Source organism: Mesocricetus auratus, unplaced genomic scaffold, assembly GCF_017639785.1.
Source record: "Mesocricetus auratus isolate SY011 unplaced genomic scaffold, BCM_Maur_2.0 Super-Scaffold_6730, whole genome shotgun sequence".
NCBI lineage: Eukaryota > Metazoa > Chordata > Mammalia > Rodentia > Cricetidae > Mesocricetus > Mesocricetus auratus.
In genome coordinates, this window is record NW_024429184.1 from 40,983,451 (window position 1) to 41,004,743 (window position 21,293).

Consider the following 21,293-nt stretch of genomic DNA (forward strand, 5'->3'; position numbering starts at 1 on the left):
ACTAATTCCATACTTGTGTTAATGTGGATATATATGTTATCTTTAAAAGTTTGTGTTTTCAGAAAAAAAAGAACCAGACACCATTAAAGACAAATAGCCTGGGTGATCCAGCCTCTCAGAATCCTCTATTGCAGTTTCCTCAAAAATCTGCATCCAGAACAACTTCAAAGCCACTAGCTACGAGGGTCCAGCCTCAGACCACTCTAGCCAAGACTTCCGATAAGCCCTGCACTTTCCACAGACTGGACAATAAGTGATACAGCCAGCTCTCCCAGGACTTGACAAGTATCCCAATTTTCTTGGGGTCCTCTAAAGATGTCATCATTCCCTAACAACAGGAAGCAGTTTAGAGAACACGACACCCACATTCCCAAGAGGCAGGGTGTGGTTTTTGGTCATTCAGTAGGTTATGGATGTTTGTCATTGTTTAGGGGGTTGGTTTGCAAGTTGTTATTAGTAACGGTCAGGAAAAAAGCTAAACAAAAGAAATTAGATTCAGGGTTCTCATGCTGAAAAGAAAAAGGGGGGATATAGAAATGATAGGATAAAGGGGTAGATTATTGAATAACTTTCAAACTGAAAAAACAACTACTAAGCTGGGCAGTGGTGGCTCACCCCTTTAAACCCAGCACTAGGGAGAGAGGCAGGTGGATCTCTTTGAGTTCAAGGCCAGCCTGGACTACAGAGCTAGATCCAGAACAGTTAGGACTACACAGAGAAACCCTGTCTCGACACCCCTGTCCCCCCAAAAACCCCAACTACTAGTCTCAAATACTTTACATTCGTATGGATTTTTGTATATTGCTACAAATTAATTTTTTATACTGTACATGTTTCTACTCTTGTTTAGGTATTGTACCTATATACTTCAAAGATCTAAAGAATACGGCATTTAAAATGTTTTAATACATAAGGCTTTTCATGACAGTGAAACATGTCTGATCCTGTCAGCCCCAACTACTTAAAAACAAAAGGTGATGGACATGAAAGAACCTCCATACAGTTGGCTTTTACTGTGGCAAAGTTAATCACTGGGCAAGAAACTGCCCTTGCCTCAACTGCTGACAGTATGCTGTCCAAATTGGACAAGCAGGACACAAAAGGCGACTGCCAAACTTGTAAGACAACGTAGGACAGGCCTTCAAAATTCCTGCTTCACAAGAAAGTCTGTACTCTTGGGCTGTAGATGGATGCCCCAACATTGCAGAGGAACCTGGGGTGACTGTCCAGGCAACCAGCTGTTTCTACCATTTCTATAGTTTTACAAGTTACTAGCTCTGCATTTCCTGTTTATACCTTCTAAGGTCTATGATGGGGTTTAAAAACTAAATAATACACAGTTTTCTTTATTAACCAAATTCAGGAAAAAAACTTATATAAGAGATATAAAGTTTGTAAGGTTGAGACACATAATAACTAATTCTTACCTGATAATTGTTCTTATTGTATATAGTTTTACTATGTTAAGAGTTAAAATTTACCTTTTCTTTTTATTTAGACAAAAGGGGGAAATGTTGTGGGATATTTGTATACTGTGTATTTGCTGTGATTGGTGTGATAAAAAACTGAACAGCTAATAGCTAAGCAGAAGATACAGGGATTTCCAGGGACAAAAAGGAAGAGAAAGAATCTAGGAATATAGAAGCTAGGAGACACAGAGAGAAAACAGGAGGTACAAGAGGAAAGAGAAGTAATGCCATGTGATGGAACATCAATTAATATAAATGGATTAATTTAAGTTATAAGAGCTAGTTAGGAACAAGTCTAAGCAATAGGCCAAGCTTTCATAATTAATAAGAAGTCTCCATGCCATTATTGTGAGCTAGCAGCCCAAAAAAAAGTCCAATTACATAATACTTTACACTTAGCAAAGGAAAAAAAATCTTCAAGTCACAATGTGGAAAAAAAAAAGAAAAGAAAGAAAACCAGGAAGTAAGCTGCAAAATATTTTTATTGGAAAAACAATCATTAGAGGTTGACAATGCAAGTGTTATCTCAGGACATTTCCCCTTGGTTCATGAATTTGCTCACTCCTGTGTACAGCAAGCTTCCATCCAAATTTCTTTGATTTTATGGTCCTTTTCAAACCTGCTTATTATTACTACATGTATTGTTGCTTTGGAACAAACAAAAATTCATCTGATAGTAAAACCAACCAAAACAAAAACAAGAACAAATCCCCAAGCCACAGTTTTACTGTGCTTTTCTTCACATTTCCTACAGGGAGACCTATATAGTTCAGATGATCCTATCAGCAATGTAAGATTGTACTGTAACCACACTGTGAGCAGCCATGAAGCTTCCACACACAAGTTACTGAATCAAACATCTGCAGAGTGATGCAGACTTTCCAATTTGAGAAACAATGACAACTTCTAGCACTCTGGTTTCTCATATTTAAACATCTACTTATCGCAGCACACGAATGACTAGAACTTGCACAGGGCAGGTCCAGCGCTAGGCAGTGAATGGGCCTAACTTATGGCTGCCTCTAAACACAAAGAAAAAAATTACCACTTCTCAAAGCAATCTCACTGATGGTCACAATTTAGAAACATCAACTGTTCTATTTCCATATACTGCAAAGTGATTTCAGAAACAGATTCAGCATACAATTGTTTTACAAAATTAGAAATTGGGGCATCACAAACTCCATAAAATACAATATCACCTGTAAATCAAGATAATTTCACAATAAAATTGACAATGTTTGTAGACAGGGACTCTAGTATCTTCTCCTGAACCTCCTCCTGTAAGACTCCATGGTCTACTGTGGGATTAAAAAAAAATTAGCTGGGTGGTGTGGCACACACCATTAATCTCAGCACTCAGGAGGCAGAGGCAGGCGGATCTTTGTAAGTTCAAGACCAGCCTGGTCTACAAGAGCTAGTTCAGGACAGCCTCCAAAGTCAGAGAGAGAGAGAGAGAGAGGGAGGGAGGGAGGGAGGGAGGGAGGGAGGGAGGGAGGGAGGGAGGGAGGGAGAGAGAGAGAGAGAGAGAGAGAGAGAGAGAGAGAGAGAGAGAGAGAGGGAGAGAGAGGGAGAGAGAGGGACAGAGGAAGAGAGGGAGAGAGAGGGACAGAGGAAGAGAGGGAGGGAGAGAGAGAGAGAGAGAGAGAGAGAGAGAGAGAGAGAGAGAGAGAGAGAGAGAGAGAGAGAGTGTGTGTGTAAAATTTGCCAGGTGGTGGTGGTAGAAGCCTTTAAGCCCAGCATTCAGAAGGCAGAAGCAGGTGGACCTCAGTGAATTAGAGGCTAGTATGGTCTACAAAGCAAGTTCTAGACAGCCAGGGCTACACAGAGAAACCCTGTCTCAAAAAAACGAGGGTTTCTATTTTCCTTTTAGAAATAATGTAAAGCAAATAAATTTATATGCAAAAATCTTTTTAGGAAAGTAGGAGCTAAGGGAATATGTCACTTATATGTGACAAATTTCAAATCAAATTCCTGAGAGTGGCAACTGGTTAATTTTAACATGTATGTGACCATTATAATTTGGTGCCTAGAAGATGTAAAAATATAATCACAACTATTTTATGAAAAATATGTATTCATAAGAGTGAAGATACCTCTAAATTTAGTTCCTTGTAGCTGTCAAATAAATATTCTTAACTGCATCCATAAAACACTCATTCACCACCTATAAGAGCACCAGTGTGTTTTAAATCAATCAAAGAAATAAGACGGTAGGGGCTTGTGTTTCATGTGACAATGCTGCCACAATAAGGCACCACTTGGCATTCAGAAAAAGAGAAGTAAAGAATTTCTAACCATGTTCTGTCACAGATGTCTTAACCATTACACTGAATGCTTGAGGAAAAGCTACTAATATTATTAATCACTTTGTACTATTGTTCCCATCATTCTGTGCTTTTAGTTTTTCCTTATCAGTGGGAAAATGTAGTACAAGATCTGTTAAATAAACATCTTTTCCAACTTACAAGAAAGTAGTCTAGAACCATGAAAAACAGAAGCCAAGACTTTATCAGATATATCTGTCCCTGTGAGAGTGCAGAGGAGCAGAGAGCGAGGGGCTCTTTCCATAGGATACAGAGGCACAGAGGTCAAAACCTCCTCAGGTGAACTCATGGCTACAGCAAAATCGAGAGAGCTAAGAATTTTACATTTCCCCCAAAGCTGATTCTCAGGTAGTCACACCCAATTAAATATTTCAAAACATGTCCTTAGTCACTGCTATCATCGTCGTCATCATCATCAGATACGTCATTTAGAGGAGACTTCAATGACTGGCTGTAAGAGTCTGATCTAGCTGGCTGACACGCGGCCATGTCCCCAGTGGAAAGCAGGTCATAGCAGAAGTCACATATCCGCACAGGCTTAGAAGATTGGCTGGGAAGAAGAAATCTCTTTTCAGAGCACGGACCACAAACAACAAAGCCACATTTCCGGCAGTGGTGCCGCCGATTAACTGGTGTGAACTTTGCTTTCTGACAGCGCATACACACGGTGGCCTCAGAGTCAGGAACCCAGACAGCAGCATGCTCACTACTCGGTGTCTTCCCACTTTTGGAGAGTAAATCGGTGACACACTTATTTATGTGGTTCATCCACTCTGACTTCTCGGTGGCAGTGGCAGCATACACTGCAAACGATTTAGTTGGTGTCTTAATAAGCCATCCATTCCGTAATTCTCCTTCATCTTTAATGGAATCGATGGTGACATTTTCCAAGGGAATAATGTGTTGTTTGTTGTATTTTTTCTTCTGGATGACAATGTTGCCATATACAAGAATATCATTAAACAGGAAAAACTGCCTTGCTTTAGGCTTCTTTCTGCAGAGCTTAGTCAATACTCCCTCTCCAATAAGAACCCGTCCAGGGATGGTTAAGGGTTGACCAGCTGCTCCAAAACAGTTCTCCACTATACTTATTCTTCTAGTGTTCGCTTCACTGTTTGCTAGACGATCCACCATTTTTTGTTAATAACCTTCAGGGAAAAAAAGAAAAAGAAATTACACACAGAAGTTATAAATTCCTACAAGAGAAAATAACAAAGTTACTCTACTACAACATTGCTCTCTCCAATGGCAAATATGCCAATATTCTTTCCCTCTAAAATAGTCACTAAACATACTACATCTTCAGGCTTTACAGCTATCCAAACCTCTACCTCTCCACAGAACACAATCCTAGTCACACAACTATTACAAAGGCTGTAGAGACATGTAGCCTAGATCACAGACCCCCTGCCTCTACCTCCCAAGCATAGATTACAAGTGTGCGCCATCATGACCAGCACAAGTGAAAACAGGACAATTAACACGTTGCTTCTGCAAAATAATAAACCCAATTCCATGAAATTGAATCTCAATGGGATGCTGGAAAATAGAAAAAACATGATCACTGTTTTCCCAATAAAATACATGTGTCTCTGAGCCGAGGCTCTAATTTTCTTTCTTGGATTATTCCCAACTGTTTCTCAACATGCTCCCCTGCCTCCAGATCTCCCTTAAAACCAATCCTTAGACATTGCAAAATGCTAAATGGCCCCGTTGTTACTTGAAACGATTCCCCTTAATCTTTAATATATAAAGTTTAGCATACAGTGTGTAAGGCCCTTAATTACCTGGTAGGTTTTGTTTTCCATCGTTTTGTTTTTGAGACAGAATATCACACTATGTCCCTCAGGTTGACCCTGAACTTGCCATCCCTCTACCCCAGATCCCTGAGCACTGGAATGACAGGCACATGTCACCACATGCAGCTATTACCGAGTTGTTGCTCTCTCCAACCTCAACCTAAGTCATTCCCTGCCTAAAACATAGTATCTGAAAAAAGCACTACCTTGTATAAGTGCCTTTCACTGTTGTCTTCCTTACTACTTACAATTTCAGCTTTCCAAGTCTTAGTTAGCAGCTCTCTTCCAGTACATTTCCTATGCTAGACAAAAAACAGAAAGAGAAATAGCAGCAAAAGCCCATCCTCCATGTTTGTCATATTCTATACATACTGAAGAATACCAAGGTTTGAAAGGGAACTATTTAAAGACAAACACAGCATGATTAAGCTGTCTTCAACTCACCAACTGACAATACTGTACCCTTCTGCCTATTCCGGAATTTCTGTTCCCTTTCACCAGGAGGGGCACTGGCAAGTCCTAGGGTACTCCCAACAGTGAAGGGGACATTGGATGGCTTCAAACCTTGAAGGTCTTAACTAAGTGACCAGTCCTCTAGAGCTATCCCTGTCTCCACTCCCTCTTTTCAAGACAGGGTTTCTCTGTAGCTCTGGAGCCTATCCTGGCACTTGCTCTGTAGACCAAGCTGGCCTCGAACTCAGAGATCCACCTGCCTCTGCCTCCCAAGTGCTGGGGCACCAAAGTCTGGCCTCCACTCCCTCTTTTGAGACTAGTACCACAGTTCAGTGACACAGTGCTTGCCTAGCCCACACAAGGGATGGCTTCCACCTCCAGTTCCTTAAGGAAAACAAAAAGTCTACTACCTTATGAAGAATATACCAAAGAAGGGTCAGTGAGGTGTCTCAGTGGGCAAAGATGCTTGCCGCCAAACCAGGTGTCCTGAGTTCAAGCCCCAGGATGTACAAGGTAGGAGGACTGACTACTCAAAGTCCTCTGATCTCCACAAGCACACCTTGATAAGCAAGGTGTCTACAAGAGCATGTGTGCAACCCCACACTAAACGTAAAAAGTAAATCATAGAATTAAAATGACATGAAAAGCCCAACCTCATTTATAATTTAAGCCATTAAAACACAAAGATATTTTATCAGAATGACAAAAATAAAAAGGAAATGCCTAAGATGCAGTATGTGTGACAGTGTAGTGCAACAGGTGCCTTTGTACTTTAAGAAAACAAGTATAACCACCGATGTGGCATCCAATCAAAAGAAGCTGAGCCAATGAGATGGCACAATGGGTAAGACACTTGCCAACGAGTCTAACAAACTGACTCCCATCTCAGGGACCCAAAGGAGCTAACATGTGACTTTCATGCACAGGTCTACCCTCCCACACAAATAAAACGATATAGTAATAATAAATTTGACTCAGTGCATGAAGATATGTACAGAATATTCAACACAGTACTATTTACAACAAATAAGCTATGATGCATCATCCTTACTCAAATACCGAGAATGAAGACAGACCTAAAGAAAGCAATAAACACAGTCAATAGAGTCAAGTGGGGAGAGGGTAACACCACTATCCGTCACCATCTCAAATCCATACTACACTTCATCAAACCCAAGACACTGCAGATTTAAAGACACTCACATCTTATGTGTCACTGATTAAAGTCTCCAACTAAACATAGTATATTCTCAATAAGACACTTCAACTTAGAGACATAAAATACAATTTAAAAATTTATCTTGAGATAAAGAACATTACTAAAGCATAATCATAGCTACTCATACAATGTGAAAGTGCACAGAAAATAAAATCAAAAAACACTATCTACAATTGAAGTGCTACGGGAAGCATTAGATATCAGATTTACATTCAATTATTCAAAAAGTCTCATTGATTTAGGTGCATGAAAAAACACAATACAAGCAAATTCCCTGCTCTTTGAAGGGAAAACAGGAAGCAAAATCCAGAACTAAAGCAGTAACTGTAATGAGTTTCCCTCCCTCCCCCCAATCCTATTTCTCCCTTCCTTCCCAGTCTCAAATTTGCAAACTTGCTATGTAGCTAGAGACAGACGTTCAGACCCCCCTGTCTTTATCCAGGCTGTGGTGCAGACTTGCAATCCTGGAACCTGAAAGACCGAAGCAGGAGAATTAGGAGAACAAGGCCAGCCTAACGAGACTGTTTCCAAACACCAAAGGGAAAAGAAAAAGTTGAACAGCTAAATCACCCCAACTACATGGTCAAGAAAGGACTCTCTAAATTGGTAAGGGGACACAAGGCCAGGCAAAAAGGACAATTTCAGAAGACCATAGGTAGGGCAGACATTGTCACTTTTTTTTAAAGATTTATTTATTATGAATACAACAGCCTGCCTCCATGTTTGTCTGCACGCCAGAAGAGGACACCAGATCTCATTATAAATGGTTCTGAGCCACCAAGTGGTTGCTGGGAATTGAACTCAGGGCCTCTGGAAGAGCAGTCGGTGCTCTTAATCTCTGAGCCATCTCTCCAGCGCTGCAATGTCACTTTTTAAAAACTAAACTACTTATTCCATTTAAACCATCTCCTGAATAATGCAAACAGGTTTCCTATTGTGGCCACTACTGGGATTAAAACACAAATGTGAACAGCGCATCTCATATCTATTACATTCTGAGTGAAACTGTTTCAAACCCTGGTGCATAGTGGTGGTGGCCAGAGTTTCTTATGATCCCCAGGGAAGCTTCTAATATTAGCCAATATGAGCAACTCTGACACAAATAGGCAAATGTAGCCTGGAACTGACCTGCAGTGCTGGACACTGCATCCACAGCTGCATTTTCTACCCACAGCAACCTTACATACACGTGCAGTATGAGCTCCATTAAACAGCTGCAAAGGGTTACATGACTTGGCCAAGACTGTCATAACTACCAGGGATCAAGCCCTCTGTGCTGTTACCAGTATAATTTAGTACCATTCTGCTACATGGAAGAACACAAAATTGTCACTAATGTCTGGAAACCCTATACATACTGAAACACAAGAATGTAAGCAAATGGCCTAAACCATAATTTCCCAAGCCAGTAGTCTTCCAATACTGTTTCACTGCTCAAATTTTGCAATTTATTAAGCCCGATTTTCAGAAATCTCTCTCTTTAAATTGTTATTATTATTGTGGCCGTTGCTGTTATTGTGTGGATGTGTATGGATGTCAGAGGACCACTCTATAGACAGTTCTCTCCTTCCACCTCTATGTGGGTTCTGGAGATGGACAGAACTTGGTCACAGCAAGCACTTTCACCCACTGAGCCAGCTTGTGAGCTCTCTCCCATTTAAGAATGATGCAACTTAGAGAAGTCTGGGCATGAATAATTAGTATTTGGCTAGGACAAATGATTTTCAAAAATTGGCAGTTACACATAAATATACTACATACAAGGATACCAAACCACACTCACGATTCTTTCAACGATAAGTGAGTCATTTTATTATCTTCTTTATTTTAATAAGTATGTTAGCCCTCTTCTGATTTCACTGCCAGGCTGTGACCTATGTCTAAAAAGCTATGGGTATGCAGAATCCAAGGCCTCTGGCAGACCCTTCCATTATCCTTCCTGATCCTGAAATAGCTTCCTATGTCTGACATGAAAAGCAAAGGATTAGAAAATACACAAACTTGCTTTATACATGCACACACATTGGGGGGGGGATCGCACAAGCTATACTGGGGTGGGGATGGAGTGCATGGGGTAGTAGTGAAAAAAAAGTCATCGAAAGGGGCATACCTATCACTATGACTCAGACTAGATACCCCAAAGCACATTCTTTGGTATAACAGATGGTCTGGTACAACATCTAAGACATTTCTCTTCAAGGCCCAAATTCACCACCAGCACAACCAGGGTCTGAGACCAGAATGAAAGAGCACTAGCGTACCCAACGACAGAGTCCTAGGAGCTTTACTGGGGGTCTTAGAAGAAAAAGAAGGCCAAAAAATGGTGTCTGGTCTGAACGCTGTCTGTTTTCCTTGGGAAAGAATACCAGCGACTATAAAGGACTAGGAAGAAAACAATTCTGTAGACAGAGTTTCTGTTCCACCTGGTCCCACCACTACTCAGTGCCAAATAAACACACAGAGGCTTATATTAATTATAAACTGTCAGGCCAATGGCTCAAGCTTCTATTGGCTTAATTATTATCCCATTTCTATTAAACGGTATATTGCCACAAGGCTGTGGCTTACCCATAATGCTCCGACATGTTACTTCTCCTTCAGCAGTTAAGTGGCGTCTCCCTGGTGGCCCTTCTCTGCCTTTCTCTTCCCACCATTCTCCTAGCGTGGTAGCCCCATTTATACTTCCTGCCTGGCTACTGGCCAATCAGCATTTATTCATCAGCCAATAAGAGAAACATATTCACAACAGACAGAAGGACAGCCCCCATCACATTTCCATACTCTGGCAGACAAGAAGTCCATTTAAATTGTTCATGCGTGTTTTTAAAGTAATGTACTCTTCAGTGGGGTACACTTAGCACCTGTAAAAATGTAACACTGAAAGAGACAAAATCAAAAGACAAAGAATCCATTTACAATTAAAGGAGCCCACCTGTCTTAGACTACTGTGCTGGAAATCAGGGTGTCTCATCTCATCGTTACAGGAGTTTAAGCTGAGAAGGCATCTAATTTCTTTCTTGCCTTCCTTTTGAGATAGGGTTGCACCAAGAAGGCCTGGTGGGTCTGGAGCTTACAGAAATCTGCCTACCTCTGCCTGGGATTAAAGGCATGTGAACCATGCCTAGCCAAACTTATTTTCTTATTCATACTCTCAATTTCTGGTATTAATGAATTCTAGTATTCAAATTTAACAGGTTACAGTAGAAAAACAACAACAATAAACTATGAGCTGAAAGACCTGGTTTAAAAAAGAAAAAGCAGCAGCAGCACCTTCAATAAAATAATAAGGTATTGTCTGTCTTTAAATAGTGGCTTTATATAATAAGTGGGCTGGCAGGATTTCCCATTTACAGCAAATCTTATTTGCCTGAATATACCAACATGCCCACCCCAACACCCCTGCCCAATTCCCTACCCCCTGCCCATGGCTGGGGACTGGACCCAGGGCAAATGCTCTACCACCAAGCCATATCCTGCAAACGAATATTGTAACCACATATCTGACTACTGATTTACACTGATCAATGCTTTAAAGTGCTGAACTGAAATCTTACAGAGGAAACAGAAGGGAGGGTAAGGACACTGGACCGTGAAGACAAAACAAAGCTCGGTGGCAGAAAGTCTGCTCCAACATCGAGCACTGCCACAACAAAACAAAACAACAGCAGAAACATCCTGACTGGAGCAAACAACTCCCTCTCAGTCCAAGCAGGCTATCTACTTTCAACAGTCACATAATCTAATAACCAGCATATTAAATTATTCTGCATAAAAGTCTAAATACAATATTAGGACAATAAAATTAGGCAAATTTAGTTTGCCAAAATGTCAAAAATACTTGACATTTTGGCAAACTAAATTTGAGTGCGTTTTACTCTTTCAATCACAAGAAGAGGCTTTGCGTCTCTGGCATGTCCAGCAAGACTCCTGCCCCTGGAGTGAATCCCTGCTAACTGGACTGTAGAGATCAATGTGACAAAGGAAGTGGGCTGACTTCTTAACTAAGAAAAAGGGAACTAACTTCTGTATTTTATGTTTAACGTTATCAATGCCATATTTTATGTTTAAAATTATCAAAGCTGAGAGAAAAAGAAACTTCAAGAGTTGAATCACATCATAAACTACATTAACTGTTAAAAGTCTCCCTAGGCACCACATCTGTGTATTACTAAAAAGGTAAGTTATTTCCCAATCTCAATCATGAAAGGAAAAACAAACAATTTAACCAATGACTACTAGACATTTACTTTACTCTTTCATTAAATAGTGTTATGTGAAGATGGGTGGTGGAGGCTCACGCCTTTCATCTCTGCACTCAGAAGGCAGAATGACCTCTGTGAGTTTGAGGCCAGCCTGGTCTACAGAGTGAGTTACAGGACAGCCAGGGATACACTGAGAAACCCTGTCTTGAAAAACCAATAAAATAATAATAATAACCATGATAATTATAGGTAAAAATAATTCACTTTACTAAGTCAATAAATAATAAGTAAATATAAACCAACTGAGTCATAAAATGGTTAAGAGCACCTATTTGGCAGCTCATAGTCACCTGTCACTCCAGTCACAGATGTCACACCCTCTTCTGACCTCGGTAGGCACCAGGCATGCGTTTGGTACACATATATACATGCACACACTTAAAATACTTTAAGTTAAATAACTTTTTTGTCTTTTCCTTGCTACCCTCAGAAATAGTTTACCAATGTGGACCTTTAACTGCATATCTAGGAAAGGCCACTGACAAGTGGGCTTTCATTTCACCAACAGGCCCAAATGTGGATATGTGCTAATTCCAAATAAAATGGGAAGTTCCTGAAAACAAAAGTATTCCCTATCACCTGATATTATCAACAGTACCTACAAAAACAGAGCATGCTTGCTCTGGCAGCTCACATACTAAAAGAAAATATTAAAAACCTTTATGTCCACACCACCAAAACACTGAACATGACCAGGAGTGACAGTGGCCTCTCAATCGAGAGATTTGCTCCAGGATAAGATATGTGCAAAGGATCCCGAAGTACCAAAAAGCCAAGTTCTGACTAGAGTATCAGTAAAGGTGGTTTCAAACAGGCTAGGTCTGAGGAAGAAAGACATCATACTATGCAAGGACAACAGTGACGGGTTAAGAAGAACCACTGAGGGCTGTTGGACTGGCTGGTGTCTGTCGTAAAGGTCTACTCGGGAAGGTAGAATATGGCCCTCAAGTTTATTTAGGACTGACTGTTGGACCAACAAGTGAGATGAACATTCTCCAACTACAGCTTTGACCAGGGAACTCTCTCTAAAACCAGACAGGCTGGCGGGCAGAGACCCCAGCGTCTGTAGTCTTTCTCCCCCACCATGACCTGCTCCAGGCTCTCTGTGGAACATAAACCAGACCAGCAGCGGCAGCATGCTCTGGGCGTCCGCCCCTCTGCACTCAGCACGGGGACACCAGCCCTCTAGTCTCTCTGCTGAAATCTCACCAGCACCTCAAGAGGTACTCAGGCTAAAGCCTAAGAGCTAGACACTATTTCATCTTTAAATTTCTATGCCAAATAGCACATACTTTATTATATGCTTCATTAAAATTCAGATACATGTTTACTCCAAATAGTTTGGGAGTTCCTGAAAACAAAAACAGTATTTCCTACAATTATGTATTCCCAACAGCACCTGCAAAACTGCTGCATTCTACATATCAGAATAGACACTGAGCTGAACATGAGCTGCACTTACAGTAACAGCAGCTTCTCAATCCGGAGTTTACTGAAAGTCAACTCCATCTTTAAAACCCAACAATATCCAAAGAAAACAGGAACTGCTCCCCCCATGTCAAACACTTCCCTGAATCCACAGATTTTAGATTGCCAAGCAAATGCAATCCATCTAACTATATCTAATTATGAATTCTAAACATCCAGGCTGGAAGTTCCTATTTTAAAAAAATCCTCAATATGTCACGATAATCTGTAAGAGTTCTCTTTCTAAAAAGCACAGCTGCTTTGTCAATACAAAGTGACGCTATAAGCATATTTTACCATCAGCAAAACTGAGCTCAAAGCTAGCAGCTGAGAACGCGCCCAGCAACCCTGCAGATGGGGGATGCTTTACAACACTTTCTTTAGCAGCATTCAAGATGCTCTGATTTGCTCGCTGTATTTATATTTGGTAGGAAAAAAAAGAATGAACAAGACACAGGGAATGAAGGATTTACAATAAAAATCCTAATATGCAGCACAGTTGGTTAAGCATTATAATAAAAGTCAGCAAAGCAGGAAGTGGGGGTGCTAAATATGGGGCACATATAATTTACCACTCTAACACCTGAAAGAATAAGTGAAATTTCAAAAGGAAATATAGACAAACACAAAGAAAATGAAAACAAAACCAACTGAGCAAAGGCACAAAGCCTAAAGTAAGTGGTTCTTTATGTTACCCTAATACACACAGTTGCAGGACAGGATCTAAGGAGACACTGGAGCTAGAGGGGACTTCCTGCTTAAACTTTTGGAAGGGCTGGACTGATTTGATCTAGTTTTCCTAAAATAACTATGCAAACAGTAAAGCCACTGCTTTAGAAGGAGGAGAGGAAAGCTGGACCTAAGAGCTGGGGGACTCACATGAAGAAGGCTGAAGCAGGAATACAGCAATCAGTCCAGGTCGTCAGTCTGGGCTACATGAGGGCTAGGGCCTGAGCCAGGGTAAGAAGTTGGAGGTGAGATTACCATGACTAACTGCATGTAAAACTAAAACTAACCTACAGGTTGGAGATGTAGCTCAGTAGTAGTGTCCACTCAGAACACTGAGCATGGGGAGAGGGTGGAGGGGAAGTATAAAATGATCCTATGGTTTAAGTAATGTGGAAGCAAATAAAATCATTGATAATGTCAATGGATTTCAAGTAGTAAAACAGTCACTAGCCATTTGGCACCATACAAAACTCTAGTAAACAAGACCCTCGAAACTAAAAGTCTTGTTAAAAAAAAGTTATAATCTCAAGTTTATACAAGCAAGTATATATAATTCAGGTATGTCTCTATAGGAAAGAGAATGATGCAAGTAATTAACAAAGAAAAAAATTGGCCGGCATGGTGGCACACACCTTTGATCCCAGCACTCAGAAGTCAGATATAGGTGAATTTCTGTGAGTAAAAGGCCAGCCTGGTCTACAAAGTAACTTCCAGGCCATCCAGGGTTACACAAATCCTGTCTCAAAGACATGCAAGCACACACACACACACACACACACACACACACACACACACACACACACACAACCACGGTGGTAAGAAAGGGGTCTGGTCTCCCTGCAATGTACTAGAAAGTGAGGAATAAAATGTGCACTTAAAGCCTAAACAGCAGAGAAGCAAAGAGCCAGCTAATTACACAGAACACACAAAGATGGTTGTAGGACTAAGCTGAGCTGTGACAATTCTGACCACATGGACATCAAGGCCCAAATCTTGAAACCAAAGAAGTAAGTTCTCCTCCAAGATAAGCCTCACTACATCTCCAGACCGAATAGGGTACTTCTGGTGCCATCAAGGTGTGCATGCCACTACTGCAGCCTCAGGGTTAGAGTGCCATGCCTATTGTGGCTCAGAGCCATCACAGCTGGGTAGGTTCCCTCCCTTGGAAGCTTGCACGGTGCCTTCTGGTACCAAGCTGGTCTTCAGGAAGAAGGCCTTCAGGTCAGATCCAGCTCAGGTCCCTCTGGGTCCTGTGTCATAGAGCATGGTATCTTTGGCAATAGGGATTTACCTTCCACCTCAGAGAGGCAACCAAGGGCAATAGTTTGGGAGTCTTTAACACTCTGGCCAACAATTCAAAACATGGCCTGGTGTTGGGATTTTGTTACTAACTCTTTACTAAACCAGCTTAATTTCTTAACCTCTGAGCCATCTCTCCAGCCCAAACCAGCTTAATTTCTAACTCTATTCTAAATATTTATTCCTATACTCACTGATGAATGTAGTTCTCACCCCTCATTAAAGAAACTTTTCTTTGCAACAGACTGAGGACTTTACGAAAATCACAACTAATCAGTATGGTGCCCAGTCCCAACTGGCATATACAATTCCTGCATCTAAGACTCATGGATGACTGCAGAAGAAAGAGCAGAAAGACTGTAAGAGTCAGAGAAACAGGAAGTTTGCTGTGAGGTTGTGTCTCCTAGAAATGTCAGCGAAGTTACACCCATGAAGTCTCATCAACAAGACCTGAACAGTGGCATCAATGGACATGCTGAAATGGAAGGACAAAGTTCCTGGGGACTCAACCCTAGACAGGGAACTACAGGCAACAGGAATGCTGAGAAATGGTCTTCCCCAGCAAAGCTGTTGCACCCTTCCCCCATGGGGGTCTGCTGACCAGCTTTGTGTCTAGGAGCTTCTAGCAAAATACCTCTGTCCCCTCCTTTCAGTTAAGCCTGTTTTCTGTTCATCCTTATTGTCTAAATGTTAAAATAAATGCCATTCTCCTTGTAAGAATGAGCCGCTGTCTTTGTCTTCATTTACATCCTTAGCCCATTTTGCCCGGATTTGAGAAGTGTTGTAACATCGAACCGGTTATTCAATACAAAGTGGTCAGCCCTGAGGTCATACACACACACAGGTAACATTTACACACACACACACACACACACACACACAGGTACCCATGCTCACATTTAGTCACGTGAGTACCAGGGCAACTAAATGAAAATCAGAGAACAATTTGCAGAAAGTGTTTCTCTCCTTCTACCATGTGGGTTTCAGGGATCAAACACGGATACGGATCATCAAGCCCAACAGTAATAGCATTCATCTGTTTAATCACCTTGCTGTAGATAAACTTAGCATCACACTAAAGCTGGGTGTGGTGGCACATGCCTATAATCCTAGCATTCGGGGAAGTGGAGGCAGGAGGATCAAGAGTTCAAGGTTATCCTCAACTACACAGTGAGAGGACTGCCGGGCTATGTGAAATCTGCTCTTGCAGAGGGCCAAGGTTCAGTTCTCAGCATGGATATTAGGTGGTTCAGTCACCTATATAACTCCAGCTCCAGGGAACCCAACAATCTCTTCTGGCCTCCACAGGCACCTGCTCTCATGTGCACATATTCACACACAGATAAGCATAAGTACACATAATTAAAAATAAAGTTAAAAAACAGACAAAAATCAGGGAATGTGAGTTTGGAGAATATAGATTTGAATATACAGGCAATGAGGGCCAAAGTTTTTTTTTTTTTAAACAGGAAAACAATATACAAAACAGCACACAGGATGAAGCGAAGAGAATATGAAGGCACAGGACTGAAGGCAAAGAAAGCAGGAGAGAATTACTGCAAAAAATGTAAGGCAATCAAAGCAAAACGCATCACATACATGCATACCAACATCGAAGCAAAACCTAATGCTTACGTAATTAAGACATGCTAGTAAAAACACTTTTCAAAGGGCAGCAAAAGCATAAAAACAATGGAGAGCAGAAGTGAAAACAATAAAATAAAGGGCAGTAGATACAATTCAGGAACTAACTGAATACATGGATGAGGTGAGCTAGCACCCTGTGCAAGCTGTAGTCAAGCCTGCAGTGGTCTGTTAAGTGTTGCAGGAGAAAAACCGGTTTGGCTCAGTTATCTTGAAGTCCTTCAGGGAATCCACTTGTCAAACAGAAAAGTCAACATGCCCAGGTTCCAGAACACAGGGGATGCAGTAGTCTTCCATAGAGGAGGTGATTGCTAAGTGGAGAACTCAATAAGATGATACTACTGTGTGCCAAGCACTTACACAAGCAACTCTGTGAATCTTCACAACCTTCTGAAGCAAATTTGTGTGTCCATTTCACAAATGGCTCCAGTGGCGCTCAGAGAATGAAGTCACCTGTTCAAGACCCTAACTAGTGAGGGAGCAAAGGCCCAGGAGGCACTGCATTCTTTCTAGTGTGCTCACAGCAAGTATTAAAACGCCTTCTAGTTTCCTTCCAGGTCCTCCTCAAATCCTGCACACTATAGACTGAGGAGCCTGGGGTGTTTGAGGCCAGCCTGAGCTTCATAAGGAGACACTGCCCCAAAAAAGAAAAACACCACCAACAACAAAAAATAAGTTAGGTAAAGTAGGACTATTAGAGGCACGAAGATTGGGAGCCTAAGGTTATCCTTAACTACATATGGTGCTGGAGGCCAGCCTAAGCTACATGAGACTCTGCCTCAAAAATCAAAAAAACAAAAAAAAAAAAAAAAACAAATAAACGGACTAAAAAAAGACTTAGGTGAGGACAAGAAATTAATCCAAATCTTACAGTCCTTACAAAATTATAAAACACCTTAACCTAGAAAAATTTCGCTACCTAAATTAGCAGTGCAAAAGCACGCTTAGGAAGTATTCCTATTTATGCATCAGCCTGAGGATTGCTACAGAAGCAGAGTTTGCATGCACAGCTGAGTCTCAAAGGTAACTATCAATAGAAAAGCAGATTTTATTCACTTTTCAATGATCACTACCTCTGAATCGAAATTCTAAGACAATTATGGCAAAACCACAACAAAATGTATGTAATTGAATGGTATACATACACAAACATAACCTTCTCACTTTCCAGGCATTAATGTTTCCATTGAGGACAAAATATTCAGTCACACTTTAAAGCAGTGATGTCATCCTTTCAAAGTTCATCCACAGCTTCTCTCCACTCATCACAATTACATACATGTCAGTCATTATCCGATTGGAAATTTCTGTATCCCCACCAAAGTTAATTATTTTTAGAAAGAAAGAGTCTGATCACGCAATCTGTGGACTGCAAGGAGTTCACGGTGGGAAGCAGAAAGACAACAGAAGTTTAACAACTGCTCCGCAGAAATGACAATCTAGGACATTCATGAAGCACGCTACGGGATCCACTCAAGCCTTTGCTGAGCGGCTGCTATGTTCTCAACTTGCTGGAGAGGGACAAGCAAAGAGCGCCTCACTCGAAGCCCACTGTCAAGGGCTCCACAGACCCAGCAATGCTTCCAGGACCCCATGGGGAAGGGAGCTGAGGCTGGGGAGCAAGAGGGAGCCCAACCGCAACGTGGCAGAAAGGCTTCAACAACACAGGAGTAAGCGGCTGTTTGGTTCTGTTTGGGTTTGAGACAAGTTCTCACTATGCATCCCAGATCAAAGCTGCAATCCTGCCTCAACGTACTAGGAGTACAGGCATGCTCCACTACAACACCCCCAGCGTTAGCAATGTTTTCAAGAGGAAAAACTTCAACAGCATAGCCTTGCTTTTCAGCTCCTTAGGAGACGGTTATACTGGAAAGCTAAATCCAAATCAGAAGGTAAATGCTGGGAAGAAAAACCAAGACGGCCAGAGAAGGCCCCATAGGGATGTCCGTCACAAGACTTCACTTAGCGATCGGTTTGACTACTAGATTTGTGAAAAGTAACTCCTTTCTAATAAATTTTTGTAAAAAATTAACATTTATGATGTAACTGACCTGACAATGCAGCAAAGTAAAATAATTTTTAAAGAACTAAGGAAGCTGGCAAATGTAAGAAGGTACTTTTACCTAGAAGGAAATGAGGGGGCATGGAGAGGCTTCAGTGGGTTAAGGCACACGAGGCCAGGCTGATAGCCTGAGTTCTCTCCTTGGGACCCACAAGGTGGAATAAGAGAAGCAACTCCCAAAAGTTATCCTTCGACTTCCACACTTGTGACATGTGACTGTATGTGTGTGTGGCGCGTGCACATACACACACACACTTTGTCTTGGTCTCTCCACAGGTGCTCTGAGGCTGTGCACACACCCCCACACACGTAAATGAGTGCTTGGTTTTTTTTATTTTTTCGAGACAGAGTTTCTCTTTTGGAGGCTGTCCTGGAACTCACTCTGTAGACCAGGCTGGCCTCGAACTCACAGAGATCCGCCTGCCTCTGCCTCCTGAGTGCTGGAATTAAAGGCATGCGCCATCAAAGCCCGGCTGTTTTTTGGGGTTTTTTTGTTTTGTTTTGTTTTTTGTTTTTTTAAGAGTAAAAATTGACACATTTTCAGGGCTTTTGTATTAAGAGCCTTTTAGCCCATTCAACATAATTTTTTTTTTTTGGTTTTTCGAGACAGGGATTCTTTGTAGCTTTGGAGGCTGTCCTGGAACTAGCTCTTGTAGACCAGGCTGGCCTCGAACTCACAGAGATCCACCTGCCTCTGCTGGGATTGAAGGCGTGCGTCACCAATGCCCGGCCATTTAACATAATTTTAAAGCCATCTTTATTTTTTTAAACGATATTCATTGACTAGGCTTATTCATGCCACACACCAGTTTCGTCTGGGGGAGGACGATTACATGTGCTTTCCAAACAAGCACCTTAACACCATCCACCTCCCAACGCTATCATGACCCATGGTGATTAAAAATAACCCTTGTTAATTCTGCATTAAGCCGAGGCCCCCATAAGCTACAAGAGACAAAGTCCAAAACTCACGCACCAATAAGGAACCAAAAGGAAAAAGAATGGAAAAAAATTGAAACGTCAAGATCACGTCACCCTATTCTGTTTATGTGGTTGGGTGATCTGGAGGGGGTTGTTTCTGACAGGCTCACGCTGTAGCCCAGGCTGGCCTCGAACTCACAAGGATTCTCCGGCCCCAGTCGGCCGAGAACAGACATGCGCCAACACACTGGTCTTTATTCTTAAGAAAGTCACATGCCTTAACGTCTCAAGTGAACGTTCATGTCTAAATGTTTCTTTAATGAGTCTCTTAGGCAACGTTAAAAAAGAAAACAAAGAAGGCATTTACCAATTTCACAAACTAGGAGTCTGAATTGCTGCTTAGGTGTAACCTGAATTCTATTCATTTCCACTGCACACTCAGCACAACTTCCAGCTTTAATATTCCAGGAGTACACAAGAGTACTCGAGAAACTTCGGGAACCAGCTCTCGGGCTTTAATAACATTTTTTTAAGTCAGCAAAATACCATAAAACTTTAAACACTCCAAATAGCTTGTAAGCCATTGCTTTAAATAGCTTGTAAGTCGCTGCTCCCGTCAGAGCCAATTTCTGCGGTGCCATTTTCATACAAAGTCATACAAAATACGCGGCTCAAGTCACAGCGCGCCCCTCACGCCCGGAGCCTGCGAAGTTTTCGGACCGCCCGATCCGGGGACCCGAGTGCTGGAGCCCCACAACTTTGGGCGCGACGCGGGGTCCCGTCCGTCCCCAGCCGCCGTCCCGGGTCCCTGCCTTCGGGCCGGCGTCCCGCGGACGGGCGCGGCGGGACCAAGGCGGTTCCGGCCCGAGCGCCAGCCCTGAGGGGAGCCGCCCGGGAGCGCCCCGTTTCCCACAGACCCCAACATGGCGTCGGCCGCCGCCGCCCGGGCCAACACCTCCCCGCACCGCGGCCGGCCCGGGCCCGCGGGAGCAGGCGCCCGCAAACTTTCCTTCCCCCTCCGCAACCCGCCGCCGCCCTGCGCGCCCGACCGACCCCCGCGGCACCTACCCGGCCCGGCGCGGGCGGCGGCGCCGAGGCTGCGACTCGTCCTCGTCGCCGACTCCGGCCGCGGACTCTGCCTGTGCCCGGGCCCCAGCCTCGCAGGGTGTGTGGGGCCCCGCGAGGCCGGCGCGATCCGGGCGCGACGGGCGCAGACGCTCGCAGGTGACTTCACCGCCCCTCCTGTCGAAGCCGACAACGGCCGCCCGGCTGGCCTCCCTCCTGCGCGCGCACCGGCGCGCCCTCGCCCAAGCGCCAAACACGGGCACGAGCACATCCGCCCTGCCCTTTCTTCCCGGTTCCCTCGCCCCGCCCATCGCCTTGCCCCGCCCCTCCGTCCCCGCGCGACAGGCCCGAGGGGCGGGGCCTTGGGCGGAGACCACACCCACTGGGGGCCTCCCGGGGCGGGGTTGCGGGGCGCACTCGTCCGCTCCGAGTTGACGCGCGCAGAGGCGGGCTGGGGCAAGCCCGGGTCGCCTAACCTGACTTTCCTGACTCGCACCAGCCTTGGGAACGGCCGTTGAGCTGTTCGCGAAGTTCTCGGGAAGAATGGACGGAAGCCGCCTCCACGCCTCCCTAAGGA

At 43.1% G+C, this 21,293-nt stretch overlaps 1 protein-coding gene across 2 annotated transcripts; it reads right to left on the reverse strand.

Annotated features, from left to right (window-relative positions):
* Positions 1 to 3,962: 3,962 nt before the first annotated feature.
* Positions 3,963 to 21,275, reverse strand: Plekhf2 (pleckstrin homology and FYVE domain containing 2). 2 transcript variants are annotated; one of them, XM_040740886.1, is made up of 2 exons: positions 21,193 to 21,275; positions 3,963 to 4,944 (listed from the first exon to the last, which is right to left on the reverse strand). In XM_040740886.1, the coding sequence occupies exon 2, from the start codon at positions 4,928 to 4,930 to the stop codon at positions 4,181 to 4,183; it is 750 nt and encodes a 249-aa protein (XP_040596820.1). In that variant the 5' UTR covers positions 4,931 to 4,944; positions 21,193 to 21,275; the 3' UTR covers positions 3,963 to 4,180. The 2 variants fall into 2 exon arrangements, with proteins under 2 accessions (XP_040596820.1, XP_005066267.1); XM_005066210.4 differs by lacking the exon at positions 21,193 to 21,275 and adding an exon at positions 20,720 to 20,972.
* Positions 21,276 to 21,293: the final 18 nt, after the last annotated feature.